The sequence below is a fragment of the Calliphora vicina genome, chromosome 3 (assembly GCF_958450345.1).
Source record: "Calliphora vicina chromosome 3, idCalVici1.1, whole genome shotgun sequence".
Lineage (NCBI taxonomy): Eukaryota > Metazoa > Arthropoda > Insecta > Diptera > Calliphoridae > Calliphora > Calliphora vicina.
In genome coordinates this window covers 123,294,119-123,320,359 of record NC_088782.1, presented here as the reverse complement: position 1 = coordinate 123,320,359, position 26,241 = coordinate 123,294,119, and the positions used below count along the sequence as shown (strand labels likewise).

The window sequence follows — 26,241 nt, the reverse complement described above, 5'->3', positions numbered from 1 at the left end:
AGTTAGGTCTTTGACAGCCTAAAATCTTAAGTTAACCTTTAAATAATAACTCTAGTTTGTTTTGATTTTATTTTTTGATTTTTTTAAATATGTATTTATTGGGTATAATATAAATTGTTTATTTTTATATAATAATTAATATGTTTTGTTTTTTTTTTTGTTATATATAAAGAAATTATAAATATGTATTATGGTTTTTTTAATATTATTATTTAGTTAATTAATTATAAAAATAATATATAATGTTATAGTATACAAAGACTGCATAAAAATATTATTAAATAGAAAAATATACAAATTTTTTTTAAAAGTTTTTTGTTTTGTTTAAATAATAAATGCAATTATTAAGCACTTTTTTCTAAAATAAAAAAAAGAGAAATCATAAATTATGGCTTTTAAACATAAAAAATAAAATAAAATACCAACAATTTTAAAATTTAATTTTTAATTTAAGTACAAATTATAATTAAAGAAAGAAATTACAAGAAAAATTTACAAAATTGCACGTTTAATTTAAAGAATTTTTGTTAAAGAATTAAATGCCTGGGCTTGGGAATTAAATAAATTTCAATTACAAAACTTGGTTTTGTTTGTTAAAATTATGAAAAACCTTTTTTAATGGCAAGATTTTTTTGTTAATAAATTTTTACATGGTTTTTTTTAAAAAAATTTACTTTCTAAGTAAATATTTATAAAAAAAATAAACATAAAATAATAGTTTTTTCTTTTGTGTAATAAAACTTAAACTTAAATATAATAAATTTATTATTAAAAAAAAAAAATTCTAATTTAAGCAAAAATTATTTTAACAGGACCTAAAGGTAGTTGTTTCATATAATTCCAGGCATCGACTCGTGTCATTTTGGCGGTAGAGCTGCCATTAATGCTGAGAATCTCATCACCGTTGCGCACTTGGCCAGTTTTTTGGGCGGCTCCTCCTTTAAAATAAAAAAAAAATAGAAAAAAATTAAAAAAAAATTAAAATTTTAAGGGATCTGATTTAGCCACACAACGGGAAAAAATTTTTCAAAAATTTTGTTTAAAAAAACACTCCAAAATTATTTGAAAACTCAGTGAATTTGAAAATGTTTCAATTAAAAATTAACTAAGGGGGATGGTTCTTCCCTAAAGGACTTCCTAACTTTGACAGTTGCTTTAACTGTTTCAGTTTGTTTTGCCAAAACCATCTGGAACGGATATAGCGTTCAATAATATGTGAAACTGATAGAATTGTTTAATCAAAATAAGAATTCTGTTAGAGCAAAGTTCCGCATGATTCGCCCAATTTACGGTCGCCATAATCGTCCCGCAGTGTGAGCATTAATTTGAGTCCACTAGTTTAGTAAACAATGAACCAACTCCCGTACGGCGACGAAGCGCAAGATCTGCCGAAATCATCACAGTTTCACTCACGAGAACTCGACCTTTCGCAGACCACAATTTGTCGAATTTTGCCGAGTTGTGGTCTGCAGAGACACCCAGAGTCTCTGACGGAATCGAACCCACAACCCTCAGATTGATATTCCAGCAGACTATCATCTAGTCTCAGACTATCGTAGAGCTCACAAGATCTCGGCCTTTCGCAGACAACAATTTGTTGAATTTTGCCAAGTTGTGGTTTGGGAAGCGTTTTGCTTGTCAGCAGCTACATTCAGAGTCTATTGTGGGAATCGAACCAGCAACCCTCAGCTAGAGAGTATGCAGGAGAATACGAGAGTGTACAGCAGAATACAATGCAGTGGATTTCGAGATTTCACTCTCGTGAACTCGACCTTTCGCAGACCCATCTTGACGAATTTTGCCGAGTTGTGGTCTGCGAAACATTTTACTTGTCTGCAGAGACACTCAGAGTCTCTAAAGGGAATCGAACCCACAACCCTTAGATTGATATTCCAGCAGGCCTTGTCTCAGACTGTCGTAGAGCTCATAAGAACTCGGCCTGGGGTTTGGGAAGCGTATTGCTTGTCAGCAGATACATTCAGAGTCTATTGTGGGAATTGAACCCGCAACCCTTAGCTGGATAGTCCAGCACACCAGATTAATGAACCAGAGTCATGGAATATTAGACATTTAGGATGCGCGAAATTCATAATGGCATCGATAGGCCTTTTACTATTTAAAAATAGGAAAATCACTTACTGAAAGACCCTTTAAATTTCCGCTCATGTTGCTAAATCAGGCTCTATGTTTTGTTTTGTGAAACTTACCCATAAATACCTTCTTAACAATTAAAGGTCTATTGCCCAAGGGCGAATCAAAGCCACCCTCAATGGAAAAACCTAAACCACAGCTGTCCTTGACAATTTCCACACAACGGGCACCATTAGGAGTAGATTCTTCTGAAAGAAAAACAAAACAAATTTTTAATAACTAAATTTCTTTCACAAATTGTCCTCCTTTAACCCACCTTGTGCTCTAATTTCTGCTTGCAAAGCATTGCGCGTCTCTTGTGCTCTCTCCAACAATTCACTGGTGGAAATCTTACTAACATCCGGTCTAGACAGCTGGCGTCTAGCTCTAATACTGGCCAAGGTAGCCGCTTCCGTTGACACCTGCGGCTGTGGACTGCTGCGGCTGCTCGAACTGTTACTGGAGGGTGTTGTGGCCGAGCTGGCCTTCGAGGGACTGTTGGCTGAGGGTTCCTCGCTAGAGATCACATCTAGATCGAGATCTAAAGAGCGTGAAGCCTTGTGGTAGCTACGTTTCTTTTCGTAATCAATCTCACAGGGTTTCTCGTTGAGACTGGACAGAGAACCCAAAGAGGAACGTTTTTTGCTTAAGGGTTTCACCACCACCGATTCGGAGCGGGTCACCACTAGCACCACCTCAGGACGGGGGGTCTAAGAAAAGGAAAACAGTTGGTTTAAGTAAAAGAAATTAAGTTTCAAAATTAAATAAATACCTTAAGCACCGTTATTGACTCTCGGTGGGTTAAGCCGCGCATACTCATGCCATTGACGGCCAATATGCGATCACCCTTCTTCAAACGACCATCCTTAGCCGCTGGGGTATTGGCTAAGATTTTGTGAATCTAGAAAAAGAAAACTCAATTTAGATAATTAAAGACAAAAATTCAAATTTCTCTACTTACCGTGATTTCCTTGGCTTCATAGTCGGATCCTCCCGCCAAGGTAATGCCGATACTTGATTCCGGTGTATCTCTTTGCAAGACAATGATAAAGGCTTCGGGCGTCTTCAAAGGAGGATCGGCTTCTTCTATTATTTGCTGTATATCTTGAGCAGTGATCAAACTCTGATTGCTGCCAAGCGAAGAGAAACTACCAAACTCTGTGGTATTCTCTTGGGTCGATGAAACATTTTGTGTGGTGGTCGAACTAACACCCGACGACGAGGAGGCTATGGAGTCCAGCGATGAAAATCTCTCATGATAGCTGCTGCCCTTGATTTGTGACTTGACATTAAGCAGGCTGGATGAAGAGACTGCTGGTGACATCACCATATTATTACTACTATTATTGTTGTTGTTATTATTAGCTAAAGCTGCAGAGCGTTCGAATTTCTCTCGAATCTCGGCGGTGCTAATTTTGGCGGTAGTCTTGCTGGACAAACTAGTGTAAGTGGTTTTTGTGTGCGCGGACATTTCAAATTTCTCTCTTACTGGCTTCAAAGATCTTTCGGGAGTTCTGTTTAGAACTTTCGATTTGGCCACCTCCACATGCATCCATTGAGAGAGTTCATTGGCCTCGCAAGACTTTTTGGGCGATGGTGCCTCTACGGCTCTTTGGGGACTAAGGAGTTGTACAGGTTGTGAACTGATGGGGGCCACTACTTTGGCGGGCACTATGTTTAAAAGTTTGGGCTTTGTGCTAGCTTTTTGCAAGGGATCTGCCTTAAAGCTTTGCTTGCGTTCCTCATCTATAAACATGGCACTGAGCTTAAGGGGTGAGCTGCTGTCTGCTGAACGGCGACTGCTGTCATCGGTATCGGAGGTAATCTCCACATAGGCTGCCACATTAATGACTTTGTCCACCAGACTTTGATCACTTTTGTTCACCAATTTATAGTTAATGGGAGCCGTGGGTGAGGCTGCCTTGGAAGGCAAAGTAATCAAAGAACTGCTGCTGGATACCAAGGAAGAACGGGGCTTGGATTTATGATGCCTTCTCACCTCATCTTCGTCATAGCCATCGGTGCTGTCCTCATCATCATAGTTACGATTGCGCATTAAGGCCGAAGTATCTCCGCGGCCATTGCGACATTTGGCCGAGGCCAAAATGTTTTTGCGATTGGTGGCCGAGTCATTGGAACCTGATTTCAAGACTCGACGGCTCATATCCACAGTAGGAGTGCTGCCCACCGATGAACAGCTGGCCTGGGATCCCGAGCCCGAAGTCAAAGTAGAGGTGGTGGAGCTGGCTATGGAAGTGTTGGTTTCCGAGGATAATGTGCGTGTCAAGGCGAATTTCTCCGGCACCTGGGGTACACAGGGAGACATGGGAGGAGAGGAGATGCGTGAGGAAAACACCGAATCACAAGAATCACTTTCTTCATGCAAAAACTGTCTGGTGGGCGTTGTAGCCAAAGAGGTGCGTGGCGGTTTGGCCGGGGGCACTGTATTTAACACATCCATTCGGCGTTGGGCCACTAAAGGTATTTGCTGATGCATAACATGTCTAGGATTTGGTGTTTGGCTGAGATATCCTCGATTGTTGGCTATATTCAAAGTGTTGCTGTGCGTTGTAATATTCAAAGGTCTCAAGGCTGAGTTGAGGGTATTGTTATTAGTAGTAACACTTAGTTCGGATCTTTTGGCGGGTCGGGGCACTGTTAAACAGGAGCCCGTTACCGAACCCACACCACTGTCCGTAGAATCGGTAGAGGAGGAATTGCCCGATGTCTTCACCTGGTCACTATCACGACTTTTGATTTCAGGCAAATCTAAAATGGGTTCTAATGTAGAAATTGGTATATGGGGCCTCTCGGGTATGACCAGACCCCTTAACTTGGACAAACTACGACGTCTTTGTTCCAAGATATTGGTTATAGCTGCCTTGCGTGAGGCCTCATCGGGCACAAAGGCCGGTTGGCCCGAAAAACTGATGCGCCTATCCAAATGTTGCGTGGAAGCATGACGCCTAGGCAGCGAGGCATAGTTTTGGTTGTAGTCTGTGGCCAAAGTGTTGAGGGAATGCATGGAATCGGAATAGCCATGTTGATTGGGCAACTGTTTGGTTAGTTGATAGTGGCGTGATACCTCATTCAGATTCTCCACACTCATGGCACGAGTTTTATGCAAATTTGTCGCATTGGAATAACGTGGTGTCGTGGAAGAATCCAATAGATTTTCGGTGCTTAAATTTAAGGGTTTGGATGAACTATTACTGCGCGAAAAGGTTAAAGGTTTGACCACTACTGACTCTGAGGGTGAGGTGGCGGCCTCATCATTGGAAAACATGGCAATTTTATCACGTACACTCTTTTCGCTTTTCTCATCCTTGCGCCAATCACTGGAGCGGCGCGGAGCACTTAAGGAACGTTTGTAGTCATTGACACTGCTGCTTGTGTGGCTTGTGGTGTGTGTGTCATACAAAGGAGCTTCTAGTTTCTGGGCGGTGGGCGTGGAACTGCCACTACTATTGCCACTGGAAAGATTTTGTGTGGAACGACTGTGGTGTCTAGTGTCTATGATCAATTTGGTGGGTGTATTAGCTTGTATTAGTGTGGGCGTGGCTCTGGAATCCTCCATATTCACCACCAAATCCTGTCTGTAAACCTTGCGCGGCACTGTGGGCGGTGGTGTGCTCTTGGGCAAAGGCGGGGGTGCGGCTATTTCCTGTTCTATTACTATGGGTGCTGTCTTCTGTTTCTCTACTTCTACTACTGTCTGGGTAACACCATTGTTTGTGGTACTGGTCACATGTGTGGTCCTAGTACTAGCCACCATTGTTTGACCCACAGCCGAGGCGGCGTACAACTTTTCGGTATAAATGGTATTGCTGTTGTTGAGACCCGGCGCCTGGGTGGTTGTGGTAACACTTTGCAAAAGGCTGGTGGTTTTCATCATATTGGCTGCGGCGGCGGCTGCTGCTGTTGGCATAATTAAAGGTTCCGAGAAATTGGGTGGAAACTCATGACCATCCGGTGGCAGGCGTGAATAGGTTGGCGGTGACGAGAGTGTGGTTAGATAATCACTACTACTGACAATAATGGGTGTTGTTTGTGGCACTACATGCAGGCCGCTCTCCATTTTGTTTAAATGTCTTTGTTCAAGATCTACAATGAGAATTCCACATACACACACACACGGACACACACAAGGAGTGAGGAGGTGGTGGTTTTGGAGAGAGAGAGAGAAAACAAAAAACATTGGTTAGTTGAGGAAGACACATAAGGATTTGCTTTGTTTTTTTTTTTATATAAATTTCTTAGGGTATAAGGAGTTTTTTATTACAAATAATAGGAATTATGGAAATAATCTAGAAAATAAACAAATAAAACACATGGAGCGTAAGTGAGAGAGAGAGAGAGAAAAGAAAAATAAATATTTAATGAGATTAAAAGTAAAGTTTGAAAAGTTTTTTAATAAAATATTAATCTTATTTCCAGCTAAGAATCTCTGACTTCTTAAAAATAAAGCTGAGAGTGAGAGGTATGTGATAGATATATTTTTTGGGGATTTATTTTAGTGCTAAAGTATTCGCAAGTCTTGTTTTTTGTAAAATAAGTGAATTTTGTAAGGAAAGAAATAATTATTCATAAAATAAGCGATTTGTTTTGTCAAATTATTGATTTTAGCGATTTTTTTAAATTGGCGTTTTTTGCAATATTAAAGATTTTTGGTAAAATTAGCGATTTTCTTTCTTAAATTAGACCGTTATTGATTTCTATTGGTGAAATTCTTGATTTTTTTGAATGAATTTGAGAAAAACGCTAGATTTTTTATTTTGGCGATTTTTGTGAAATTAGCGATTTTTTGTGATTTTAATGATTTTTGTTAAAATAAAGGAATTTTATGATTTTTTTCGGAAAATAACGGTTTTTTGATATTGGTGATTTTTATAAAATTTTTTAACTTTTCAATATTTTCAGTAAAATAAGTGAAATTTGTCAGAAAAGAAATTGTTATTTATTTTTTTTCTGACAAAATTGTAAAATTATTGATTTTAGCGATTTTTTTAAATTGGCGTTTTTTTTACAATATTAAAGATTTTTGGTAAAATAAACGATTTTCTTTCTTAAATTAGATCGTTATTGATTTCTTTTGGTGAAATTCATGATTTTGTTTTAATGAATTTAAGAAAAACGCTAGTTTTTTTTTTGGCGATTTTTGTGAAATTAGCGATTTTTTCAGATTTTTGGTAAAATAAGTGAATTTTATGCATTATTTCTGAAATTAGCGGCTTTTATGATATTGGCGATTTTTATAAAATGTTCGACTTTTTAAAATTTAAAATAAAATTAGTGAATTTTGTCTGAAAAGTAATTTCTATTTATAAAATTAGCTATTTCTTTTGTCAACTCGAGTTTTTCTTTGTAAAATTATTGATTTTAGCGATTTTTTTAAATTGGCGTTTTTTGTAATATTAAATATTTTTGCTATAATAAGTGATTTTATTGATTCAATTATAGCTTTATTGGTTTCTTTTGCTAAATTCAAAATTTTTATTATGAATTTAAGAAAAACGCTAGATTTTTTATTTTGGCGATTTTTGTGAAATTAGCGATTTTTTGTGATTTTAAATTTTTTTGTTAAAATAAAGGAATATTATGCATTATTTCGGAAATTAGCGGCTTTTATGATATTGGCGATTTTTGTAAAATGTTCGAATTTTTAAAATTTTAAATAAAATTTGTGAATTTTGTCAGGAAAGAAATAGTTATTTATAAAATAAGCAATTTCTTTTGTCAAATGGAGTTTTCCTATGTAAAATTATTGATTTTAGCGATTTTTTTAAATTGGCGTTTTTTGTAATATTAAAGATTTTAGGTGAAATAAGTGATTTTATTGATTAAATTATAGCTTTATTGATTTGTTTTGGTGAAATTCAAAATTTTATTATGAATTTAAAAAAAACGCTAGATTTTTTATTTTGGCGATTTTTTGTGATTTTAATGATTTTTGTTAAAATAAAGGAATTTTATGAATTTTTTCGGAAAATAACGGTTTTTATGATATTGGGGATTTTTATAAAATTTGTAAATTTTCAATGTTTTAAGAAAAATAAGTGAAATTTGTTAGAAAAGAAACCGATTTATTTTTTTTCTGACACAATTTTAAATTTATTGATTTTAGCGATTTTTTTAAATTGGCGTTTTTTTTTCAATATTAAAGATTTTTGTTAAAATAACCAGTTTTATTTGTTTCTTTTGTTGAAATTCAAGATTTTATAATGAATTTGGGAAAAACTGTGGTTTTTTATTTTGGCGATTTTTTGTGATTTTAACGAATTTTATGCATTATTTCGGAAATAAGTGATTTTTATAAAATATGTAAATTTTCAATATTTTAAGAAAATTAAGTGAAATTTGTTAGAAAAGAAACCAATTTATTTTTTTTCTGACACAATTTTAAATTTATTGATTTTAGCGATTTTTTTAAATTGGCGTTTTTTTTTCAATATTAAAGATTTTTGTTAAAATAACCTGTTTTATTTGTTTCTTTTGTTGAAATTCAAGATTTTTTTTAATGAATTTGCAAAACGCTAGTTTTTATTTTAGCGGTTTTTTGTGATTTTTAAGATTTTTGGTAAAATAATTAACGTTTTATTTGGAAATTTAAAATTTTTTTTAGCGATTTTTTAAATTTGCAATTTTAGTGATTTTTTTTTAATTTGTTGAATTTGGCGTTTTGTTTTTTTAATGAAACCCTTTTTATTTGAAAATGTTGAATGTCTTAAACAAATCTGATCATGTCTTGTCATTTGATTTTATTACCAAATTCTTTAACATGTCAACAATCAATCTTGCTGTTAAGAATTCAATTCTTTTTTTTTTAAAAAAACGACAAATATTAAACTATAAATAAATTATCTAATCCTTTTGTGTCAGAACATTTCAAACCCCACTAGAATCGTTACAAAAATTAAAAAAAAAATGTCAATTAACTGCTCAGCAAACAACCACTGTTTGGGGTCAGTACAAAAGATTTTGAATATTTTTTTTTTAACTTTTTGACAGATTGTGTTTAGATATTTGCAAGCGCGAAAGCTTAACAGCGAGTAGCATTGAGATAAATAAACAAATCACATTTGACAAATCGAAAATTTATTTGAACCTTAAACCACACAAACACAACTACAAAAGCAAACATTTTACATTTTACATAGAAATATTGAAAATTGTTGGACAAAAATGTAAAGTCTTGTAGGTATTATTTTTCAACTAACAAATGACCATTTAGACAGACAGACAGACGGATGGATGGACAGACGTAGGGTTACACAAATGTTCTTATATATGTTTAAAGTTTCTAGAAAACAATTTGTTTAAACATTTATTTTTAAACAAAAACCAAAATCTTGATTAGAAAACACCAAAAATAAGAATGAAAATTGAAAACTTTGGTTGGTAGACAAATTTGTTAGTGTCAACTCAAGTGACAGTTAAAAATATTTTGTTTAATTTTTCTTAACTTTAAAGTTATTGATTCTGCAACATAATTAATATTTTTTTGGAGTTCAACAATGTTTCATATAAATTTGCTTTAAAAAAATCTTGAAATTTTAATAGATTCAAGTGTTGTTATTTGAATTTAAATAATAATTGTTTGAGTAGGTTTTAAAGCACATTTTTTTTTGAGAATCTTAGGAATTTTTTGAATAATTTTTGAAGACAAAATTAAGTTAAATAATGAATTATTAAGTTGTTTATAATTTAAAAACAATCTTAATATCTGTGTGGGTGTTAGCAACATAATTAAAATTGTTTAATTAGGTTTCTAACCTCATAATCAATTTCATGAATTTCAAAGTTCATTAGACCCTAATATAACTAAGCGATTTTATTGAAATTTGTCTTACACATGTAACATCTAATCTACTTTCATTTAAGTGAATTCATATTTAATTGAATAATATTTATGAAAGTTATTGAAAAAATTACCTAAAACAATTAAAAATTTAGAAATAATTATAAATTTGAATTTCTAGGTTCAACAGATCTTTTAATATTTAAATGAATTTCTTTAATGTTTGAAGCCTTGTAGCTTCATAAGTGTTTAATTTTGAAAACTCTGTTAACTATATATTGATAGCTTAACTTGAGGTCTATTGTTAACCACAGTTTTAAACCGATCGGTTAACAACTGTTGAAGTTATATATACATCTATATTCAAGTAAAAATTCACTGGGAGATTAAAAAATGGCGAGTTTTTAAAACACTGTAGCTTCAAGTGGGTTTTATATGTATAACACTTTTAACTATGTTCTGAAAGTTTAACTCCAGGTCTATTGTTAAGCTAATTTTTAAACCCATCGGTTAAAAACTCTAGAAGTTATATATACAAGAAAATATTCATTGGGTACTAAAAACGGCATGTTTGTAGTAACCGAGGTAGTGATGCTTGAAGCTCAGTAACTTCAAGTGGGTTTCAATTGTTTAATACTTTTAACTATGATCTGAAAGCTTAACTCCAGGTCAATTGTTAAGCAGATTTTGAAAACCATCGGTTAAAAACTCTAGAAGTTATATATACAAGAAAATATTCATTGGGTACTAAAAACGGCATGTTTGAAGTAATCGAGTTAGTGATGTTTGAAGCTCAGTAGCTTCAAGTGGGTTTCAATTGTATAACACTTTCAACTATATTTTGAAAGCTTAACTCCAGGTCAATTGTTAAGCAGATTTTGAAAACCATCGGTTAAAAACTCTAGAAGTTATATATACAAGAAAATATTCATTGGGAACTAAAAACGGCATGTTTGAAGTAACCGAGTTAGTGATGTTTGAAGCTCAGTAGCTTCAAGTGGGTTTCAATTGTTTAATACTTTTAACTATGATCTGAAAGCTTAACTCCAGGTCAATTGTTAAGCAGATTTTGAAAACCATCGGCTAAAAACTCTAGAAGTTATATATACAAAAAAATATTCATTGGGTACTAAAAACGGCAGATTTGAAGTAACCCAGGTAGTGATGTTTGAAGCCTTGTAGCTTCATGTGTGATTCAGTTTTATAAATCAACTAACTAAATTCTGAAAGCTCAACTCCTCGTCTATTGTTAAACAAATTTTATAAAATAAAAATCATTTATGTTTTCATTTTAAAAATTGCTGTGAAAAAACCCTGATAATTTTACCAAAATTATGCAAAACATTGTATTTAATTAGCCTTAAATTATTGAAATTATTAATTTCCATTTAAGGCTTAATCATTTGATAATGTTTTTAAAAGGTTTTTTTCAAGAAAAATACTGTTAAAAATGAAACTTAACTTAAAAGAGTTATAAAGTTTGACATAATTTTGCAAAACAAAAAAAAAAAAACAAAAAAAAACTGCCAAAAGTGTGACTGTCATTTATTTAAATTAACCGAATTTTTGTTGTTGTTGTGTTTTGGTAATTGTTATTGTTGTTGTTGACTTTTTTTTTAAATAATATTTAAGAAAACAGATTTTGCCAAATAATAAATATTGTCATTTGTCTTGCTTTTGTTAAATAAAAATTTAAGTTACGAAAATAAATATTAAATAAGTTTTATGAAATGGAAATTATTTAACATTGTTTTAATAAAAAGAAATTCCCTTTCAAAAAAACGAAAGTAAGTATTATTAAATAACAGTTGTTTAAACTAACAGGGTTAAATTTATTTTCAGTTTCACCTAGAAAACTCAAGCTGGGGTTTTTTTAAAAAACAGCTGAATATTTGAATGAGGGGTAAATTATTTTATAGAATTTAACGAAAATTATGAACTTTAAAGGTTGAATTAAATATCTGGTAATAGAAGCTAACTCATAGTCTAGACTGGCAATAAATTCATTAACATATATGGTAGCAAATGGCAAATTAATGAAATTTGTGATATTGAAAAAGGTACTTTTTCCGCCCTTTTTATAATTTTCTTTATAACTTAAGTAAAAGTGCTGTGATAAGGTTTATTTTTACAAGTATATAAGCTTAATTGTTATTTAATATTTTAGCTAAATTTGAAACAAATCGGTTTTATATAACAGGAGTAAAAGCTTAATGAAATTTGTGATATTGAAAAAGGTAATTTTTTCGCCCTTTTCATAATTTTCATTATAACTTAAGTAGATGTTCTTTGATAAGCTTTATTTTTACCTATAAGAAAGTTGGATAGTTGTTTTATATTTTAGTTAAATTGGAAACAAATCAGTTACTTATTAAAGTAGTGGTAGGTTTGTGAAATTTGTATTATAGAAAAAAAGGTATTTTTTCAATCTTTTTACAATTTTCTTTATAACTTTGGCAAATATTCCCCGATAATGGTAATATTTACAAGATTGTAAGCTTAATAGTTGTTGCATATTTTAACTAAATTTCAAACTAATCAATTACTTATTGCAGGAGTAGCAGCTAACTGAAATTTGTGATATTGAAAAAATGTACTTTTTCCGGCCTTTTCATATTTTCTTTTATAACTTTTGATAATATGCAACGATAAGCTTAATTTTTACAAATATGTTAGCTTAATAGTTGTTTTATATTTTACATAAATTTAAAGCAAATCTGTTTTATATACCAGGAGTAGTAGCTATCGGAAATTTGTTTTATTGAAAAAGATTTTTTTTTCCACACTTTTCATAATTTTCTTTATAACTTAGGTAAATATTCTTTAAAAATGTTTAAATTTACAAATATGTAAGCTTAATAGTTGTTTTATATTTTAGCATAATTTGAAACAAAACGCTTTGTTGTACCAAGAGTAAAAGCTTTCTGAAATTCGTATTATTGAAACAAGAAATTATTGAACATTGTCCTCTGGTTTTTGGCAAACTAATAGGTCATATATATCAGCTGATTACGTCAGATTATTTGCTACAACTGATTGTAAATTTTTTTATTAGTTATTGGTTTTTATTTAAAAAGAAAGAAAGCCCTATTACTACTTAATAATATTTTTTTAGTGCTTTAATATTTATTTTTAATAATATTGTCAATATAATTGACATTTAAACTAATAAAATGTGTAATCTAATCTTAACAATAATAAACAGTGGAGAGACTATATGACTGCTGATGTTATAACAAAACTATTAGTCATATAATAAATGATAATCAATCGAAAAAATAAAAAACAAATTAAATTTGTTTTGAAAATTATATAAAATTATTAAAAAAAAAAGAAAAAAGATAAGAAATTTTTAAAGGAAGGTGCAAAGAATAAAATGAAATCATTTTAAAATTATAAACCCAAAAAGCTTAATATTTTAATATTAGATTAATTTTTAAAGATAAGTTTAAGGGTTTTTGCTAATAAATCTGTTTTGTAGACCATGAACTTGACTTGTATCATTCTTTTCTTTTTTCTTCTTTTAAAGACATTAAAGTTATGGCCGTGTGTAAATTAAAATTATCTTTTGTTTTACTACCTTTTAAACTGCTAACACTTGAACTTACTGTTTGTGGCTGGCTACTGCTGTTTTGGCTTTATGCCCATGATTTTTATGTCTCTTGTTATGTTTATGTTTGGTTGGGTTTGTTAAGTTTTGGTGGTAGGTACCTTGCACTCTCTTTATAATAACAATAATAAAGGTTTTGTTTTTAGCACAGGCTTTAATTAATTTAGTTTTTTTATTTTCAAATTATAATTTGGTTTTTATCTTAAAAATAAAAAGAAAGAAAGACGACCCAAAAGTAACGCTTGATGTGCATAATTTAAGTGCTTTTTTCCTCACAACATTCTTTTGAACTAAAGTTTTTTACAAAAAAAAACAAAGCAGACCTTTTTCTTAAGGTTTTCTAAAATGTATGACAAAATGTTTATCTTGTTTTTTATTAAAAGAAAAAAAAAAACTAAAACAAATTAACCCCAAAAAGTCATCAAGTGTATTAAAAAGAGTGCCAAACGACAGGTGCAAGTGAAGTAGACAATGAAGCCAACTTAACAACAACTGAAGCAAAAGAAGAACAATACAAAGTGAAACAAACAGACCACGCTTTTTTGCATTTAGTGGCCGTTAAATGTAAACATGAGTATTGGAATGGCGGCGGGTTTTGGCCAAAAACATAAAACGAAAGAACAGCTGTAATGAAATTTTCTTTTTTTATTTTTTTTAGAGAATAATGAAACAAATTTAATTATCTTTTTATGACAAATGCACAAAGAAGTTAATTATTAATTATAAAACATGCAGGTAAAATATGGCAAGATGTTAAAAAATATAATAAATTTAAATAATGTACAATAAATTGGAATTGAAAAGTAGCTGGTAATTAACAACTAACAGTAAAATGTTTTTTTAATCATTAATTTAAAATTTATTAAAATTTCAACAATACCAACAAATTCACAATTAAAAATATATTGGAAAATGTAAAATTTTATTTTCAAATATATTTTTATAATTTATTTAATAACTTTCGCATCGAATTTCTGATTGGGATTATTTTCCAAGGAAAGTAAGCTGTATAGTTGTTTTACATTTTTCTAAAATTTCAACAAAATCGGTTACTTATACGAGGGTCTGCACAATCTAGAAATTCATAGTTGAAGAAAATTTGATTTTTCAAATATTTTTTTATAATTTACTTTATAACTTTCGCAACTAATTCCTGATTAGGATTATTTTCCCAGGAAAGTAAGTTGTACAGTTGTTATACATTTCACTAAACTTTCAACAAAATCGGTTACTTTTACGAGGGTCTACACTATCTAGAAATTCATTCATAGTTAAAGAAAATTTGGAAAATGTTAAATTTTATGTCCAATTTTTTTTTTTGTAATTTACTTAACTTTCGCATCGAATTTCTGATTAGCATTATTTTCCCAGGAAATTAAGCTGTATAGTTGTTATATATTCTCCCCAAATTGCAACAAAATCGGTTATTTATACGAGGGTCCGCACTATCAAGAAATTCATAGTTAAAGAAAATTTGATTTATAAATATTTTTCTATAATTTACTTAATAACTTTGACAATTAATTCCTGATTAGGATTATTTTCCCAGGAAAGAAAGCTGTGTAGTTGGTACACATTTCACTAAAATTTAAACAAAATCGGTTACTTATACGAGGTTCTACAATATCAAGAAATTCGTAGTTAAAGAAAATTTGCAAAGTGTAAAATTTTATTTTCAAATAAATTTTTATAATTTACTTTATAACTTTCGCAAATAATTCCTGATTAGCATTTTTTTCCCAGGAAAGTAAGCTGTATAGTTGTTACACATTTCACTAAAATTTCAACAAAATCGGTTACAATATAAAGTAATTCGTAGTTAAAGAAAATTTGGAAAATGTTAAATTTTATGGCCAATTTTTTTTTGTAATTTTCTTTATAACTTTCGCAACTAATTCCTGATTAGGATTATTTTCTCAGGAAAGTAAGCTGTATAGTTGTTATACATTTCACTAAAATTTCAACAAAATCGGTTACTTATACGAGGGTCTGCACAATTAAGAAATTCATAGTTGAAGAAAATTTTATTTTTCAAATATTTTTTTATAATTTACTTAATAACTTTCGCAACTAATTCCTGTTTAGGATTATTTTCCCAGGAAAGTAAGCTGTATAGTTGTTACACATTTCACTAAACTTTCAACAAAATCGGATACAATATAAAGAAATTCGTAGTTAAAGAAAATTTGGAAAATATTAAATTTTATTTCTAAATAAATTTTTATATTTTATTCAATAACTTCTGCAAATATTTCTTGAAGGTGTGTTCAATATTTTAGTAAAATTTAGGACAGATCGGTTTCTTGTGCAAGGTTTTGTTATACTTCGAAATTCAAGCATTTTTTTTTTTTTTTTTTTTTTTTTGAAAAAACTTATTTTATACTTTTTTATAACTTTCTTCATAACTTTGATAATTATTTCTGAATTAAGTTTATATTCGTTTAAATGAAAGTATAAAATTTGTTATAAACTTTAGCTAAATTTCACTGCAAACGCTACCTATTACAAGGTTCTGTTGAACTTAGAAATTCAAGGTTGTTTTTTCCCAAAAATTTCTTCACAACTTTGATATTTATATCTGGATTAAGTTTAAATCTGCTTAAATGAAAGTATAATAGTTGCTATATAATTTAGCTAAATTTAATTTTAATCGGTTACTTATACCAGATTCTGTTAAACTTAGAAATTTACGGTTAATTTTTTTCTCCCAAAAAAAAACTGATTTTATACTATTTTTATAGCTTTCTTCATAACTTTGATAGTTATAACTGAATTAAATTTAAATTTGCTTGAGTGAAAGAAGAATAGTTGTTGTATACTTCAGTTAAGTTGTCTTACAAACGTTTATTATTACAAGGTTCAGTTAAACTTTGAATGTCATGCACATTTTTTTTCTTAAAAACTGATTTTATAACATTCTTCATAGCTTTGGTAAATATCTGTGGATTAAGTTTAAATTCACAAATATGTAAGTGGAACGGTTGTTACTTACTTTAGCAAAATTTCATTTTAATCGGTTACTTATACCAGATTCTGTTAAACTTAGAAATTTATGGTTAATTTTTTTCTCCCAAAAATTGGTTTTTATTTATTTTTTTTATAACTTTAGTAAATATTTCTGGATAAAGTTTAAATTTGCATGAATGAAAGTAGAATAGTTGTTATATATTTGAGCCTATTTTCAATAAATTCGGTTACTTCTACAAGGCTTTATCGCACTGAGAAATTTAAACTTATAATTTTCTTTTCAAACTAAAATTTGTTCATAACTTTTTTATAATTTTTTTCATAACTTTGGTAAATTTTATTTAATCATTTCCGTACTTTATCTCCCCATAAACCAAAATTATATTGTACTAAACATTAACTTATTTAAATATTACTCTTTGAAACTTTAGCAAACGCCCTAGTAACTGGGAACACAGTTACCGCAGCCGCCTGCTTAATAAGTTTCACGCCATTTTCTAAATAATTAATGGCCACACTTTTAAATCAAAATCTTTATGAGAACTCTGTAGAAGCAGCAGCTAAAAACTCTCAGGCAATATATTGTATAAACCAACTAACTGTAGCTAAGTAAATATCTTAGTGCTATCTTCAAAAAGAGAAAAACTAATAATTTCCTTTAGTTTATTTGAAATAGAAAAATATTCACAGCATGGCCAAGCCAAAGCAGCAAGAAGATTAAACAAATGTTGGACATTTTAATGATAAACATTATTTATATAATAGAATATTGTCAATATTTAATAAATTAAATGCAAATTTAGAAAAAGGATACGTAAAAAAACTGAAATTCTCACAAGAGTTTAGCGAAATTTATAGCAGTTTGTTAAAGAGAAACTGACAATTTAAAGTAATGTAAGAAATTTCTTTATATTTTTAAGTAAAAGTAAGGAGATTTAAATGGTTTTGAAAAAGAAATGATGTCCATACAAATTATATTAGGAATAACTTAAATGAAATTGAAAAATTTTAAATATAACAAATAAAAATATATAAAATTTATATCAATTTTTTATAAATTTCTTCATAACTTTCTTAATTTTATTTGGATTTAGTTGTAATTTGGTTAAATGAAAGTAGATTAGTTGTTACGTATTTAAGCTTAATTTCATTTAAATTGGTTACTTAAACAAGGGTCAAATGAACAAATGAATTTCATGTTTTTTTGTTCAAAAACCGTTTTTAAACTTCCTTTATAACTTTGGTAAATATCATTGGATTAAGTTAAAATTCTGTCATATGAAAGTAGAGTAGTTGTTACATAGTTTATGTAAATCTCATTTAAATCGGTTACTTATACCAGGATTTTTTTTTTCCAAAAAACCGTTTTTATACTTTTTTATAATTTTCTTTATAACTTTGTTAAATATTATTGGATTAATTTGAAATTCTGTCATATGAAAGTAAAGTAGTTATTTTATATTTTATGTAAAATTCGTTTAAATCAGGATCTGTTGCCATGAGAAATTTTTTTCCCAAAAATCCGTTTTTATACTTTTTTATAACTTTCTTCATATCTTTGGTATATATTATTGGATTAAGTTCAAATTCTGTCATAGGAAAGTAGAATAGTTATTTTATATTTTCAGCGAATTTCATTGAAATCAGTTACTTTTTCAGAAAGTTATGATCCAACAAATTCTTTAAAATGTTCTTTTATTATTTAAAAATAGTTTGTGTAATCTTCAACATTCCCTTGTCATTTTTTTTTTATAAAATATAGATACATCTCTTTATGTTCTCAATATTTCTCTATTAATAACACATTTTATTTATTTTATTTATATTTAAACTCCATTAAACTAAAGAACAACAAACCATCCTTGACAAAATACTTCCGTTACGTTTTCTGCCGTCTTTCGTTTTAAAAGCGCTGGGAAGTGCTGCAGTTTTGCTGTTCAGCGGAAATTGCTTACATTGCTCAAAGGAGACAACTTAAAACTATATTTATAAGAAATAAAATACCAACTAAAAAAAAAAGAAAGAAAGAAAAAACTTAAAAGACAAGAATTTGCCTGGGAACAAAAACCAAAAGCAACACTTTAAAAACTGACTAGAAGACAATTTTACTGTCTTTTTTATAATTAAAGAGGCTTAAATATAAAGAAAAACTATAAAAAAGCTAAGATTGAAGAAAACCAGATTTATCGGGGGGGAAAAAATGGTGGTTCTAAACACCAGCTAGATTTTCAAACTAAAGTGAAATTAACCGTTTTGATAAATGGGAAAAAATTTATATGAGTCACTCACTCTCAGCAGTAAATGATGAGAAAAGGATCTGGGAAAAAAATATAAGTTTGACACTGAGGCTTTATTTTTTTTTTATGACTTACAGATGATGTCTAATGTAAGAGTTACTTATTAGCTTTGTGGTATTGTTACTTTACACATACGTTGTTGTTATGTGAATGTAACAAAAAAAAACTAAAAAATTAAATATTTCATGGCTTATAAAAAAGCCATAACGTTTTAGTAATTTCAATTTTTTCCACAGAATTCAAAATAATTAAAAATAAATTGAGGACAGTTAAAAAACAAACAGAAAATAAAATATAAAGCAATTTTAAATGGTATTTTCTACAGAAAATTGATAAATATCTTGGCGGCTTTAAAAAGTTTTTGTTTTTTTTTTTAAATTTAATTTAAATTTTTAAGTCATAAAGCAAATTGTTTGAAGCCATGTTAAAGGCCTAATTTAAATAAACATATTTCCTAATATTACAAAACAAACATTTAATGGGTTTTTCAACTATTTAAATTAAATGAATAAATACAAAACTAAAGCGGTTATTCAGAATGAAATTTTTAACAGAATTTAATTTAAAAAACTTTTGATAAAAAGAAAAAAAAAAAATATAAAGAATGAATGGCAATAAACTTAAGACAACATTGTTTACCTCTTGTCAATAATAGGCAAACATTGTTAAACTTCATGCCAATAGCTCAAAAATTATGAAAAATTCTTAAATCAGTTTAAATTTCAATTGTTTACATTATTGACATAGAGTTTACACGATGTAAACAATTGAAAATTTTGAGTAATTGCTTTTCAATTCCTATAAAATCGTTAGAATATTGAAAATACTAACTCTTTACATTGTTTACATCATGTAAACAATGTCTTATACCATGCCAATAGCTCAAAAATTATGAATAATACTTAAATCAAATAAAATATCAATTGTTTACATTATTGACATTAAGTTTACATCATGTAAACAATTGAAAAGAAAAGACAAATGCTTATCAATTGTTATAAAATCATGTAAAATTCCTATAATATTGAAAATTGTAATTCTTTACATGATGTAAACAATAGGTAAACAATGTGTAATTTCATTCTAAAAGTCCAAAACTTATGAAAATTGCTTAAATCAGGTTAAATTTGAATTGTTTACATTATTGACATTGAGTTTACATTATGTAAACAATAGAAAATTTTGAGTAATTGTTGTTCAATTGTTATAAAATCAAATAAAATGCTTAGAATATTGAAAATATTACTTCTTTACATTATTTATATCATGTAAACAATAGGTAAACAATGTGTAATTTCATTCTAAAAGCCCAAAACTTATGGAAATTGCTTAAATCAGGTTAAATTTGAATTGTTTACATTATTGACATTGAGTTTACATCATGTACATAATTGAAAAGAAAAGACAAATGCTTATCAATTGTTATAAAATTACATAAACTCGTATAATATTGAAAATAATAATTCTTTACATTATTTACATCATGTAAACAATAGGTAAACAATGTCTAGTTTCATGCGAAATGCTCAAAAATTATGAAAAAATCTTAAATATGGTTAGATATCAATTGTTTACATTATTGACATTGAGTTCACATCATGTAAACAATTGAAAATTGAGAGTAATTGATGTTTAATTGTTATAAAACCCTATAAAATTGAAAGAATATTAAAAAATCTGATTGTTTACATTATTTATATCATGTAAACAATAGGTAAATAATGTCTAATTTCATGACAATAGCTTGAAAATTAAGAAAAATATTTAAATCAGGTTAAATATCAATTGTTTACATTATTGACATTGAGTAAACATGATGTAAACAATTGAAAATATTAGGCAATTGCTTTTTAATTGTTATAAATTCGAGTAAAATGCTTACAATATTGAAAATTTTAATTCTTTACATTGTTTACATTATGTCAACAATAGGTAAACAATGTAAAATTTCATTCTAAAAGCCCTAAACTTATGGAAATTGCTTAAATCAAGTAAAATTACAATTGTTTACATTATTTACATTAAGTTTACATCATGTAAACAATTGAAAATTTAGAGTAATTGCTGTTCAATTGTTAAAAAATCATATAAAATCGTTAGAAGATTGAAAATACTAATTCTTTACATTGTTTATATCATGTAAACAATAGGTAAACAATGTGTAATTTCATTCCAATAACACAAATCTTATGAAAAAAAATTTAATAAGCTTAACTATCAATTGTTTACATTATTAACATGGAGTTTACATCATGTAAACAATAACAGATAATAAGAAATTCTTTATTTTTATGTAAAAATCTGACCTCTTATTATTTACTTTATGTAAATAATATTTAATAGCGATATATTACTCAAAAATTCTTTAATTTTCTTTTAATTACCAAAGAAATTAACACAAATACTTGGTTTAAATTGAGATTTCGTGGTAATTTATGAAAAAAAATTTAACATTTATTGTTATTATTTACTTTAAATACAAAATATTAAAACAACAGGAAGGAAAATTTTAGCAAAAAATGTTTTCTTTGCTGTACCTTTCACATACTACTTAATTACGGTTGGGTAATTAATACAAAAAAAAAAAACATTCTTTATTTACCCATCATAAATGCTGAACGCTAAAGATGATGAGGCTGAGCATTGTTTGTTCTTTGCCTTCCTGGAAATGCTTGTGTGTGTTTATTAAACACATTCGACATATTTGTAACAAAAAAAAATAAAACAAAACAAAACTACATACAATAAAATTATCTTAAGTAGCCATTAAGTAAATTGTTTAAATACATTATTTCTCCTCTCGTTACATACTTTAAAACATAATTTGGTTTGTATTGTGAGGCCAATGAAGGAAAAATTTGTGCAAAAAAAATGTGTTAATAACATAAAAATAAAATTACAAAGTGCGTAACATAACATTTAATAACCCTTTTTATAATTTCAAATCATCGCTGCTTACTGCTTTTTACATTTATGGTGGAAATGAAGAGTTTGTTGTGAAGATTATTATAAATTTCAGGGAAAGCCTTTAAGTCTTTGTTTAGCAATTTCTGCTCTTGGTATTGACAATTAATGAAGAACGTTTGTCTGTCTGTTGATATTTTTTTTTGTCCGCCAAGGAATCGCTCAACAAAAAAAAACATCAAACGCTTAAATGCCGCCAATATGTTGTTAAGTTTTGTTTTTTTGCTCTTTCTCTTACTATAATTTAGCTCTTTTTCAAAAGGTATTTTAACATTAAATAAACATTTTTCTGCTGGTTTTTTGAGGTAGTTTTTTTTCTATAAAAAACACACATTTAAGTTATAAAGTTGGGAAAAAAAAATAACTGACATTTTTAAGTGTAACAAAGTTGTTTTTGCGTTTTAATACAATTTGAAAATAAATAACAAATATTTGGTTGTTGTTTTAAAACTACAAAGCTGCTTAAATGAACTTTCAAGGCTGGAACTAATATGTTAAAAATTAGTTCCAGTAAGGGACTTCAAAAGGCTTTAAAAATAAGAAAAATTTTAAATTTAAAATATTAAAAAAAATTCAGAAATTGATTTTCCAAATGTTGTAATTTGTGTAAATTCAATCTGATTAAAATGAAAATTTGCTTAAATGTATTTTAAATATTATTGTTGTTTCATGTTTAAGATAATTGAAATCAGTAAAAGATTTCTTAAGTTAGGAAGAAAATTGTTTGAACAGCTGTTTTGAAATTATTTTAATTTTTTTTTTTAAATGTTGTAATTTGCTTAAATTCCATAAGATTAAATTGAAACTTTGCTAAATTATATTTCAAATATCTTGCTTATATCTGACTACAAATTTAAGAAATCATTTGAAAATTTCTTAAGTTAGGAAGAAAATTGTAAAATATTGAGATTCAAAAATTTTTTTTTTTGATTTTCCAAAAGCTATAACTTTTCCTTAAAACAAGCAATTTAACTGAAATTCGTTACAAATATAAATTAAATATTTAACATATTAAATTATAAATATAACACAAATCCCAACAAAATTGATGAAGTTATAAACAAAATTATACTATTGCATGAAACAAAATACAAAATTTTCTTACAATGATTTTCAAAAAGCAATTAATCTTGACAAAAGTAAAGGATTAAAATCAAATATATACAAAACATTTCTCATATATATTACTTAATTAAAACAAAATATATAACAAATCCAATAATAATAAGTCAAGTTATAAGGTAAAATATAAAAACACTTTTAATTGATTTAAAAAAAAATTCCCAAAAATTCATAATTTAAATAGCTAAAAATTATATATAAAGCAGCTCTAATAATAGTTCATTGTGAATTTTAACACATCAAATTTTTATAATTTCTAACAACAAAATGTAAAAATTTTGGGCAATTACAAATTTACATCAATTTTGAAGGGTCTTAATTAAAATTTACAGAATTTTTATCATGATTTATCATGAATTTAATTCAAAATTATTTCTCATGATTTATTGGAAACCAATAAATTCCCATCAAATTTATTACTAACATGGTTAACCAACTTTATTCCATAAAAGTAACTTAATAGGCTCTTAAATTTCGATTAAAATCTTGAAAATTATTTTAATGTTTTTTTTTTTTTTTTGTTGTGTCTTATTTTATAAGGAAAATAAAACCCTTAAGCTATCAACATTTTGTAGTTCTTTTTGCTTTAAAAAGTTAAACATTTTGCATAAAAAAATAGTTAAAAAAAACTTAAACAATTAATCAAACTCTAGTAGATAGTTTGTTTCATTTTGTTTAAACGTATATAAAAAAAATTAAAAACTAAATACTAGATAAAAAAAACAACACAAAATGTGATATTAAAAACCATGAAAAATTATGATTTAAAAGACAAGTAATTAATCTTAAACTTAAAAGGTTAAAAATGTTCAAACCAAATGATTTTAAATATCAATTTAATTCTGTAAATAATAAAATAATAATTTTTTTGTAGCCTGAGAATTCAGGTTTCCAGCTTTAATTTCTTTTAATCAAAAGTTAATGAACCTTTCGTTATTTAAGCAAAAATCAAAGCAAATCATCGCCAATTTTTTTTTTTGTATAAGATTTGGCAAATTTGCACCTCTTCTCTATGGGCTACTTTTTTTGTTTAATTTAACAAATTTCTTTGGCAACAAATTAACAAAATTCTAAAGGTTTTTTTTTACTCAAAAGTGTTAATCTGACACAAGCTGTAGGGGGTTATGAATTTTTGCACAAAAACAATTATTTTAAGAATTATTAAAACTAAACAAAAAATTTTCAAAATAACAAACAATAACTAAAAATAACAATTGCGAAATTTAACAAAACATAAGATTAAAGTGCAAATTATTAGAATTTAAGCTCTTTTTTTAATATTTCTTATATTAAAATGAAATTTTACTTGAGGTAAATAATGTAAAGAATTAGATTTTTCAATATTCTAAACATTTTACCTGATTTTATAGCAATTGAAAAGCAATTACTCTAAATTTTCAATTGTTTACATGATGTAAACTTAATGTCAATAATGTAAACAATTAAAATTTAACCTGATTTAAGCAATTTCCATAAGTTTTGGGCTTTAAGAATGAAATTAAACATTGTTTACCAATTGTTTACATGATGTAAACAATGTAAAAAATTAGTGTTTTAAATATTCTTTCGATATTATATGGTTTTATAACAATTGAAAAGCAATTGCTTTATATTTTCAATTGTTTACATGATGTAAACTCAATGTAAATAATGTAAACAATTGAAATTTCACATAATTTAAGCAATTTCCATACATTTTGAGCTTTTAGAATGAAATTAAACATTGTTTACCTATTGCTGACATAATGTAAACAATGTAAACAATTAGATTTTTTAATATTCTTACGATATTATATGGTTTTATAACCACTGAAAAGCAAGTACTCTAAATTTTCAATTGTTTACATGATGTAAACATAATGTAAATAATGTAAACAATTGAAGTTTAAAGTGATTAAAGCTTTTTTCTTAAGTTTTGAGCTATTGGAATGAAATTAGACATAGTTTACCTATTGTTTACATGATGTCAATAATGTAAACAATTAAAATTTTCAATATTCTAAACATTTTACCTGATTTTTTAACAATTGAAAAGCAATTACTCTAAATTTTCAATTTCAGATGTAAACACAATGTAAATAATATAAAAAATTGAAATTTAACCTGATTTAAGAAATTTCCATAAGTTTTGGGCTTTAAGAATGAAATTAAACATTATTTACCAATTGTTGACATAATGTAAACAATGTAAAAAATTAGTGTTTTAATATTCTTACGATATTATATGGTTTTATAAAAATTGGAAAGCAATTACTCAACATATTCAATTGTTTACATAATGTAAACTCAGTGTAAATAATGTAAACAATAGAAATTTAAACTGATTAAAGCATTTTTATTAAGTTTTAAGCTATTTGAATGAAATTAGACATAGTTTACCTATTGTTTACATAATGTCAATAATGTAAACAATTAAAATTTTCAATATTCTGAGCATTTGTCTTGAACTTATAACAATTGAAAAGCAATTACTCAACATATTCAATTGTTTACATGATGTAAACTTAATGTAAATAATGTAAACAATTGTAATTTTACATGATTTAAGCAATTTCCCTAAGTTTTAGGCTTTTAGAATGAAATTTGACACTGTTTACCTATTGTTTACATGATGTAAATAATGTAAAGAATTACAATTTTCAATATTGTCAGCATTTTACTCGAATTTATAACAATTAAAAAGCAATTGCTTAATATATTCAATTGTTTACATCATGTTTACTTAAAGTCAATAATGTAAACAATTGAAATTTAACCTGATTTAAGCAGTTATCACACGTTTCATGCTTAGGAATGAACTTAGAATATGTTTACCTATTGTTTACTTAATGTAAACTCAATGTAAATAATGTAAAAAATTTAAATTTATCCCGATTTAAGTAAATTTCATATGTTTTTAGCTAAAGAAATGAAATTAAAAATTGTTTACCTATTGTTGACATGATGTAAATAATGTAAAGTATTAAAATTTTATTTATTTGAAGTATTTTGCCAGATTTTTTAACAATTGAAAAGCAATTACTCGATATTATCTATTGTTTGCATAAAGTAATTAAAATTATCAAAATGTAAACAATGGAAAGTTCCTCTCTTAGATGTAAAACACTTTTCTAGAATTTTATTTTCATCAATTTACTAGCTATAAATGATTAAATTAACTAATTTTTAATAATTTCTGGTTTACAAAACTTTAAAAATTTCTTCAATATTGCAAACATTAATCATTTATCATTTCCTAATTTCTTAAAAAAAAATCCAAAATTATATAATAATAAAAATGTGCAAGGAGTAGCTGAATAAGAAAAAAAAAATCGTTAAAAAATTGTTTAATGTCATGCCTTAGTGATTCTCTA

General features: G+C 27.7%; 1 protein-coding gene across 5 annotated transcripts in view; it reads right to left on the bottom strand.

The window, feature by feature from the left end:
* Positions 1 to 55: 55 nt before the first annotated feature.
* Positions 56 to 26,241, bottom strand: part of bbg (big bang) — a 262,098-nt gene continuing 235,912 nt past the window's right edge. For 4 of the 5 annotated variants that reach the window (XM_065503538.1, XM_065503540.1, XM_065503541.1 and 1 more), the window contains 5 exons: positions 3,092 to 6,234; positions 2,903 to 3,031; positions 2,408 to 2,840; positions 2,208 to 2,339; positions 56 to 938 (listed from right to left, as the gene is read on the bottom strand). In XM_065503538.1, coding sequence (XP_065359610.1) covers positions 790 to 938; positions 2,208 to 2,339; positions 2,408 to 2,840; positions 2,903 to 3,031; positions 3,092 to 6,234 — 3,986 coding nt within the window. In that variant the 3' untranslated portion in view covers positions 56 to 789. The remainder of the gene's footprint in view (positions 939 to 2,207; positions 2,340 to 2,407; positions 2,841 to 2,902; positions 3,032 to 3,091; positions 6,235 to 26,241) is intronic. The other variant, XM_065503539.1, reaches the window with a different exon arrangement.